General features: G+C 39.3%; 1 protein-coding gene across 3 annotated transcripts in view; it reads left to right on the forward strand.

The window, feature by feature from the left end:
* The window catches only part of schip1 (schwannomin interacting protein 1), a 161701-nt gene extending 155254 nt beyond the window's left edge, over nucleotides 1-6447 (forward strand). For all 3 annotated transcript variants that reach the window (XM_073493570.1, XM_073493569.1, XM_073493571.1), the window contains 3 exons: nucleotides 2510-2633; nucleotides 3226-3319; nucleotides 5489-6447. In XM_073493570.1, coding sequence (XP_073349671.1) covers nucleotides 2510-2633; nucleotides 3226-3319; nucleotides 5489-5540 — 270 coding nt within the window. In that variant the 3' untranslated portion in view covers nucleotides 5541-6447. The remainder of the gene's footprint in view (nucleotides 1-2509; nucleotides 2634-3225; nucleotides 3320-5488) is intronic.
* Nucleotides 6448-10108: the final 3661 nt, after the last annotated feature.

Genomic DNA, 10108 nt, shown 5'->3' on the forward strand with positions numbered 1-10108 from the left:
CCTGAAGTCGCCCCCTCGTGTGCGGCGGGGCCACGCGAAACTGAAACTGACACATGGCAGCCTTGAGTACAGTTGCATCAGTGCAAATGTGAAAGTGAAAGAGGGGTGAGAAATTAGCGAGAAGAGCCAGGCAGGCACACGCCAACGCACGCAAACGCTTACAGTGTGGCACATGAGACAGAGAGAGTTTTCTCACCTATCAGGACCAAGGATGAAGAGGGAGGGAGAGAGAAAATGAGTGTTGGAAGGAAAGAGAAAGAATGTCGACCGGCTGGATGGGAATGTTGACGGAGGGAGAGTCTGGAGAACAAAAAGTAAAATTATCTGCACACATGATGCTTTGTGATTTTATCTCGTCGTGTGGCTGAGGTTGACTCAGAGCACGGAGGCACTGCCATTGTGAACACGTACACAAAAGCCAGCGGAAGAAGTTTTAAAAAAGCGCATTAACGGGCCAGTTCACCTAAAAACCTCTTACCTGTAGAGCTATTTATCCATCTAGATTGTTTTGGTGAGATGTCTGCCTTCTCTCTGATGTAATAAAACAAGATGGCGCTCGGCTTGTGGTGCTCAAAGCGCCAAAACGCTGCTTTTGACAAACTCAACAGCAGTGTCTCTTTCCAGAAACCCAGTTTCTCAAGATAATGCACAGACTTTGTTGTGAGCAGTTTCATGTAGGAACTGCATTCTTTCTACCAAACAACACCCTTGACAAGAGACTAGCTAACTAGACTGGCTAACGTTAGTCTGGCTGCACCAATTCTCATTCTGGTACAGAGGTAAAAATACGCTCCGGCCTGTTTGCATGCCTTTAAATCAATCACAATCGTCTTGGGCCGCGTTTAACTGAGGAATCAGTGATGTCGCCCTTGCAAAAGACGAAGTAACAGCTGCTAGCTCTGCACGCAGATAGCGGATCAAAGGAGGGAACAGGCGACCAATGACCTACTATATACCAACAGTTTACATCGGGTTAGTCAGATTCAGCTAACGTTACAACTCAGCCGACGCCATTAATGAAAGTAAGTGGTTCCGACATAAAACTTCCCACAACAAGGTCTGTGGACCAAGAATCGGGGGTTCATATTTTCTGGAAAGACACATTGCTGTATTTTATTGCCTCTTTGGGCACCACGAGCCGAGTGTCATCTTGTTTTATTTTATTCAAGAGAAGGCAGACATCTCTACAGGACGGGATGATTTCTCTAAAACTCTGCAACTCACACCCAAACAATCTAGAAGATACAAAAAGTAGTACAAAGAATACATGATGTAAAACACTACTTGGAGCCGTGTTTGTTCAGGTTGATACCTAACACAACTCCAAAACTTCCAGGACGCTTACGTAACATGGAATCATTTCATTTTCACTGAAAGGGAAATTGTGTAACTTCTCACCTTCATTCTCACTCCACCTTTGTCATTACACAACGGAGGAGTGGGATTTTGCACTAAATGATAAAGACTTGGGAAGTTCCTGTGAAAAGAGAAATCAAACTGTTGGTGAGACTTGAAGTGACATGAAACAGGTTGTTCCAGTCTGTAGTGTAGATTGTGGCCTTCAACCAGCAGTTCAACCTTCAAGAAGTCACCGAGTTCATCTGATGTTTATGTGTACAAAACCCTGTCAACATGTTTTTGATCAAACAGAAATGTATAACTGGAATCCCCCAACTTTACAGTCTCGCTACGCAGAGTGGTGAACGCCTTGAAGAAAGACTGATATTCCCTTTTGTTTCGTTATCAGCAGAAGGAAAGACACTTAAAAGCAGTAATTTTGAACAGAAAGAGTACCTAAAAGAAACTTACCATTACAACAAACGTGTGACTGCGACTAGCAAATATTTTCAATACTGAATAACCTGCTGATTATTCTTTTTCAGTGAAGAGATGAAATGTTTCATATAAATGCCTGTTGCCAGTTCTCAGAGAGAAGAAATCAAAAACGCCTCACATTTGAGAACCTGGCATGAATGTTTGGCGGTTTTGCTTGATAAACTACTGATAATCAAAACTGTTGTTGATTCTGGTCTGAGTTTTCAAATATCTTTAAAGGAGCATTATGTAGTTTTAATCACAGGAGAAAGATCATTGACTGATTTTTTTTATGCCAAAACAAACAGGATAAACAAACTCTCTTTGTTTTCATGACAGAATAAACTGAATAAACAAACGGACCTTAAGGACAACACAATTTCATAATGTTTTACTTTGTTTATATGTGGCGGACCCTGCCACCTTTCTAGCTTCAAACAGTGTTCTGGGGACCTTATTTTCCTCTGAGTACAGCTTGTTTATTCAGGTACGGGGGGAAAAAATCTGAGTTTGTATTATTACCTCATTAATATTGTAAATATTTAGATTCTGAGTAGTCAAAACTACATAGTGCTCCTTTAAGTACATACATTAGAATATTTTTTGTCACTGAATCTTCATCCTTTAATCCAACGTACTGATGTAGAAAACACAATATCTAACATGTTTTTATGTACCTGTGTGTCTCTTTCAGCTGCCACACATGCCTCACATCAGCGAGTGTCTAATGAAAAGAAGCCTGAAGCCCACCGACTTGAGAGATATGACTCTGGGACAGCTCCAGGTTATAGTCAATGACTTGCACTCCCAGATTGAAAGTGAGTCGACCACAAAAACATTACTGGCCTCTGCTTTCATTGGCAGAAATGAGCAAGACAGAAAATGGGGAAAAAACATTCACATGCATACTGACCCCTACCCTTCAGAGTGGATGTGAAAGTACTTTATATATGTTAGTCAGTTCAAAGAACTGTACCAGTCAACGGCTTCCCCTGAGCATTTACTGTTACCACACTGTACGCTTCATTGATCCTGGTACTCAGGGATGAATAATCTCTCATCTTACATAAAAAATCCCCATGAGTCCTAAATCAGGAGCCAGTTTTTACTTACAACACAGACTTTCCCCTCAAAATCTGTTTAGTCAGTGCTTCATACTGTCTGGCAAAGCTGAAGGAACAATAGCTGAAACATGTGATGTGAGAACAACCACAACTACTGACGTGTGGTCTGACTGCTCATGCTCATTGTGTTTTCAATTGCTTTGTGAGGTCATTTTATTAACCAATAGTGGGACGTTTTAGGCGGTCATTTACTGAACATGTATTTATATTTATTTTTTTGGTCATATGTGGACAGGTTCCTACTTTGTCATAGTGAGACGTGTGTTTTTGTATTATTCCACTCCAGGTCTGAATGAGGAGCTTGTACAGTTGCTGCTGATTCGGGATGAACTACACATGGAGCAAGATGCCATGCTGGTTGACATAGAGGACCTCACCAGGTGATGAAGCACTGAATGAGGAGCTTTATTCACTGCAATTAACATTATTTTAAAGAAGTTATGAGAGAGTTTTGTTTTTGTCAAGAAATCTCATGAAAAAGATCAAAACCAGCAACATGATCTGTCTCCTTTGCTCTTCCTTGTCACTCAAATACCGGAAACAGCTGTGAATGTGTTGTTTAAACGCTCTGAACAATAAAATGCAAAACATCGTCCATGTTGCTCCCACATTCTGAGTGAAAGTGGGACCATCCGACGAGCACATGAATGCGGCATAAGGTTTCTTATGCTAGTAGCGGCTAATGTAGCCTCGAGCAGCTAACCCCCAAGCACAGATGAGGAGAGGGCTGCACCGTCTGATGTCGCTGTTGTTCCTATAACGTCATAATTAATGTAACTGCAGCAGCATTATTGCAACTGACTCATGCAAGAGAAAACCGAAGAAAGAATAAATAAATAAATAAAATAAGTCATCTATGTCTAAAAATAATAAGTATAAGGACACAAACCCCCACTCTCTTGGATGATAGTCGTGTGACCTGCTCGCTATGGGGACTTTTTGGAGCGACATTAATGATGATATGCAAACAACACGGACACAGCAGTTTTAGATAAATCAGAGAAGGCTGAAGAGATCTGATAAGCTCACTTCTTCTACAGCACTCCTCAAAATCTGTAAACAGACTTTGATGTGTGTAAGCGCTGGAGTTCCCCTTTAACAGACATCACTCAAAGCGAAGTAAAGAGTGAATTTGTTAGGGACTATTTTCAGCAGCAGATTTAGCACGCGAGCGAGCTTTCAGGCAGCGGGGCGTTGTGTTTGGGATTGACTCAAAAGAAAGTATGCCCACATTCATGGTAATATAAGCACATGTCACGCAATACAACAGTATGTCTCACTCACAGTTTTATGGCACAAGGGGATAAGCTACACACTAATACAACATTTACACCTGATAATAAACACAGATCTGTATCTGCGTACGTTATCCGGATAATAAATGATTCAGTCTTCAGCCCTGTTTTTTTATTGCGTACTTGATATCCTCATCAAGGTGGGATCTCTGTCCTCAAGAGCAAAACCTGCGTGTGAGTAATTTGAAGTGGCGGATAATCAGCTCCAGACTCCCTTAAAAAATCACAGAATTTTGTAAGATTTTGAGTCAGGGGAAACATTATAAACTTTGTGAAACACTTTCTATAAAAACTCTTAAGTGTTTGTCCCCTCTCGTGTATTCGGCAATTTTAATACATTAACATAGTCCTTTCTTTGTTTAAAAAATATTGCGCCAGTTTGTCCCATTGTGTTGTATTACCAGTGTGTAGGCTACTCTGTGGCTAGATAAATCAGCAGCACAGATAAGTGCAACACAAACTGTCACATACACAGTTATTTCTTACTGTTTGTCATTAATTTCCCATTCATTTTTGCTCTTGGCAAAACAGTCCCAAATTCCCTTAAAAAAATCACAGAATTTTGAGTCAGGGGGAAACTTTAAAAGCTTTGTGAAACACTTTCTATAGAAATCCTTAATTGTTTGTCCCTTCTTGTGAATTCGGCAATTGTTATACATCAACTTTTTCCTTTCTTTTTATAAGAAATATTGTGTCAGTTTGTCCCAGTTTGTTGTTTAACCAGCATGTAGGCTACCCCGTGACTAGATAAATTAGCAGCAATACAAACTGTCGCACCCACAGTTATTCCCGACTGTTTATCATTCACTTCCCACCTGTATTGCATTCATTTTTCACACTGTTTTAATAATAATAATAATAATAATAATAATAATAATAAACTTTATTTATATAGCACTTTTCTAAAGAGGGTTACAAAGTGTGTGTATGTTGTGTGTATGCCAGCACGTGTATCATATTGTGTTTACCACCTACCTACGATCCTAACACAGTGTGAGTCAGATGACCTCCAGTTGTGGTCGGGCACATCCGATCATGAAGCACTTACACCTCCCTTTAACATTTTTTTTTCACATTACATTTTAATACCAAGTTTAAATTTTAGCTAAGCAAACAACACTTGTCAGAAGGACCAGTTCATTGTTGGGTTTGGTCTTTCACTGGGATTTGTTGACAAAAAAATATATATATCAAATATCACCAGACTTCTCCTTTAATTAACTATATGTTCACTTCCTGTTTTTTTTTTTCCAGGCATGCTGAGAGCCAGCAGAAACATTTGGCTGAGAGGACCCTATCCAAATAAGATACCCGTCCCCGCTCCACCCTTCTCTCCCCTCTGCCAAGCTAAGCTCCCGCTCCAAACCAGACTTTTCCCCTCTGGCCATTCCACCTCTGCCCCGTGTCGATCCAAAATCCTTGCCCGCTTGTCCCAAGTATTTTGCTCCTTGCTGCTCCCCCACCCCACCCCACCCCGTCTCCCCGATGTCCACCTCCCTGTCCCACCCACTGGCTCCAGTGGTAGCAGCAGCAGCAGCACAGAAGACGGCCACCTTCTTTCATTTGCTTCTGTGGTTTTCCTCCCGTCGCCAAAGGACGGAGGAGGAGCACTTCCTGCTTCCTGGGAGAAGAGGAAACTGATTGTGTGTTGTCATGGATTCTGTCCCCAGCTTCCTGTGCAGTGATCGGCCTTGCTTTGCGATTGTTTCTTTTTAACTTTCTACATTCGCCACTAAATTATAACTGTCAAATGCAAAAATTGTGGGAAAAAAAATAAAATAATAGTGAAAAATTTAGTAGAAAGTCAGTCATGAGAAAAAAAAAGAAACAACATTGTATAAAAAAGAAAAAACAGATGGAAACTAACTTCTTCAGACCATTTTAAGTTGGACAGTAATTTTAAAGTATTTCAAAGTCGACCTGTTTTTATTCTGCACAAATGGTAGTTTTCAACTGAGAAATGTTTATTTGAAGGTGCTAAAAGAGTGTAAAGGAAACATGCCTGCCTTGTAGTGGAGTCGTAGCTTTTGGTAATACGTTCACTCTAATTGCTCTTCAACATTTTGTGAATGTTGATTTTCTGACACGAGTCATTTTAAATGAATAAGTGTGTTAATATCGTTTTCATCCTATTGTAATCAGAAACTTTATTTGAGGGAAGAAATGTTTATGTACAGATAATGTAAAATAAAGAATAAACTTTGTTTCATATATGTCGGTGTGCTGTGCAAGTGTGTCGCTGCAGGTCGGCTGCAGGAATTTGCTCTTTCAGAAAGAGCTTCCTCTTTCTCATGAACATGGGAAGTGTGATCACTGGTCGCAACTGCAGTGAGAATATATGACCACATTACACGTAGTATGACTCAACTGGTTCTGTTTCGGTCTTGCCTCATCGTGACACTGTCTCTCACTCGCTCATCACTGGTTGGTTTGTTGCTCCTTAAGGGACTCCATATTAAGGTGGACAGCCCCCTTTGAAGTCACGATTAGGAATTGGTCTTTCTCATGAAAAATGACAATTGTGCATCAGTGGTTCAAGGTAAGTGTACAGGAAGGTTTGGTGATGAATGTGCTGTTATTTTTCATGTGAGATATGATCAGTGTTTCTCTGAAGAAGTCCCCCCGCCCCTCCTTCACACTCATGGGTCATCTCTATGATCATATAGGTGCCTGTGTTGAAAGAGTGATGGTGAGTTTCACTCTTTGATGATGGCTTTAGTGGCAGTGAAGCCAGACAATGGCCAGGAAACTCCTGTTAGCCGCTCACTGACCAAAGCAGTTTCACAGGGCGTCTTGCAAAACACAACAAATGCAGGTCCTGAAGACGGTTTCAAGAGAGGAAGAAGTCATGAGAATTTCACATTAATCTCATTATGAGTCTTGTGCGCTGATTAACAAACCTTTGACATTCTGGAGCATCTGGGAAAAAACTGTACTCGAGATTGAAAGTTGCATGTTGAACGTAGAAACAGAAGTTGGTTAAATTCACATTTGTATGGACATTTTAAGGACTTTTTATCTATGTAGGCTTAGAAATGAATACATAAATGTTATTCTAGACCTTATTATATACTCCTTTTCATGGTTTTGACCCCAAATATAACCCAAAAAAAGCATAAAAGAACATGATTGTTTGTCATGCCATTTCACAATGAAACACGAGATGCAAAGTCTAAAAATATTTATATATATAAAAACAAGAACACAAGAAACAACAACAATAAGGTAGATTTGACAAAGATGTACAAATTGATAATTTTAGCCTATAAAATATACATACAATGAATGCAAAGTCTAGTTAATTATTAGCTTAAAATCAGTTTAAAATAGCACTTATGCAGCATTTACATTGATATGTTCCACTGGTGAAAGGATTTAGAGCCTTCATTTTAATAATAACAAAGTAAAAAGTTGTTTTTTAAGCAGATAGATATAAAAAGTCTCTGCATTATTAAATTATCATCACTTACTTTACTTTACCTTACTTTACTTTACTTTACTTTACTTGGACCAATTATCAGCCTGGCTGATTATTAAATCGGAATTACTGTTTAGTTTATTAAAAATGCATTACTTTGGAACTGATGCAGCATGTAATCTGCAAAGTAACTAGTAACTTTAGTAATAATGTAAGATAAATGTGATGTAATAAAAGTGCAATATTGCAAAAAGTACAAGATTTTCCTCCAAAATGTAGTGGAGTGGAAGTATAAAGTAGCAGAAAATGGAGATACTTAAGTAAAGTATGAGAGCCTCAAATGTGTACTCGAGTAAATGTACTTAGTTACATCCCATAATTGATACATTATACACTGTTAAGAGGTATAACCTATAATACTGCATCATATTTCACAAGCATTTCTATATTTTATCATCTAATCATTTATCAAATCAGCAAATGAAAGTGAAAGTACAACATTGTCCTCTAGTGTGAAATGGAAATGTACTGGCTGCACTCGAGCTGCACTCTGCTCGAGCATAATCTTTAATATCGCTGGTTATCTCCGTGCATCTCTGCGTCAGAGGACGGGCTACCAGTCATAAACACGCCGCCCACCCGTGCGGGGCAGATGGAAAAACCAAACAGACCCTCCTCTGCACTGACGTGAACAGCAGCGTTGACTGGAGCCGGCCTGACTCTGCGGGTCACACAAGGTGGACACCGGCGGTTTACCCGACCTTTCGTTTACCGCTACAGCTCCGAGCGCGTCTTCATTTCATTCTCACTAATTTAACCTCAGGCGGCCCAATTAGTTAAAGCAGGAATGACTGCTCTAACCAAATGTATCGTCATGAATCACAGATTGATGCACATGACTAAAACAGCAAAGTTTCCACTGTAGCAGCGTGGTGTTGATGTAATCCTGAGAATACCGTGGAAAGAAACACTTTATTTAGTGTGTACGTGCCAAGAATCTCACAACTCTGTTTCATTGAGATTTTTGTGGTTTTAGTGTTTTTTTGTCGGTGTGTTTTGCAGTTTGCAGTTGTCTCTCTGGTGACTAACTGAAAGTTAGAGATCCTAAAAGGCTGCCAGTCTCCATGTGATGCTTCTCATCATGTACTTATTACTCATGTTGGTGCTGTTTCTATGGAGGACTGAAACTGTCAAAATCAAAGATAAACAAAAACATCCAGCATGTTGCTCAATAAATCAGGAAATGTGTCATAATATGCACGAAACTTAAGACTAAAAAAATAAATGTATGCATTAATTTATTTTTGTAATTAATAAAATGGGACATGATTTTGATATTTCATTTATTTACCTATGTATACTCAATTTATGTGCTTTGTTTTACCATTGTATTTATTAGGGATGCATGATATGGATGTTTTTCAGCTGATAACCTACAATTACCTGCTTCTCACGGCCGATATACGGAAGCCCTTAAGGGCCACGCATTCATACATTTTATTTCCTCCGTTTTCCGTGATAACGAGTTAATTTCATTTGTTTACTCGAGATCTCGAGTTATTATCTCGAAATAACAACTGCCGTTTTCCTGAGATAACGAGATAATTTTCTCGATATCTCGAGATAACGAAATTTTGTTTCCCCAAGATAACAAGATAATTTTCTCGATATCTCGAGATAACGAAATTTTGTTTCCCCGAGATAACGAGATAATTTTCTCGATATCTCGAGATAACGAAATTTTATTTTCCCGAGATAACAATATAATTAATTCGAGATCTTGAGAAAACAAAACGATAGTGTAGTATATTAAATCATTGCAGGAAACATCATTCAGTGTAGCAATGTCAGAGGAGCAGGAGCATATCGATCACCGTGTCACATATCTTTTCAATCAAGGCCTGACACAGGCTGAAATAGCATTTTGCCTTGCTATTACAGATAATATACACATTAGTGTGCGTAATCTAAAAAGACTGTTAGCAAGGCTTCAGCTATATCAGCGGCGCAATCTAAATGAGCCTGACGTCGTCGTTAACTAGCTGACCAGCTACGAGGTCCCGGGCGTCTCCATAATCTCAGGCCTATCATATCACAGTCATTATCTCGAGATCTCAAATTAATTATATCGTTATCTTGGGAAAACAAGTTTCGTTATCTCGAGATCTCGAGAAAATTATCCCGTTATCTCGGAAAACGGCAGTTGTTATTTCGAGATAATAACTCGAGATCTCGAGAAAACAAATGAAATTAACTCGTTATCACGGGAAAACCTAGGAAATAAAATGTATGAACGCATGGCCCTTTAGGGCTTCCGTAGTTACCGATAATAATCTCACATTTTTGTATTTTGAAAATAAGTTCAGAACCTGTAGTTTATGCACCCTCGAGGGTAAAAAGGCTGAGATGGATGATTTATTATCCATAGCTATGATAAGATTATAGTGTTAAACTCA

This window comes from Pagrus major, chromosome 2, assembly GCF_040436345.1.
Source record: "Pagrus major chromosome 2, Pma_NU_1.0".
Taxonomy (NCBI): Eukaryota; Metazoa; Chordata; class Actinopteri; order Spariformes; family Sparidae; genus Pagrus; species Pagrus major.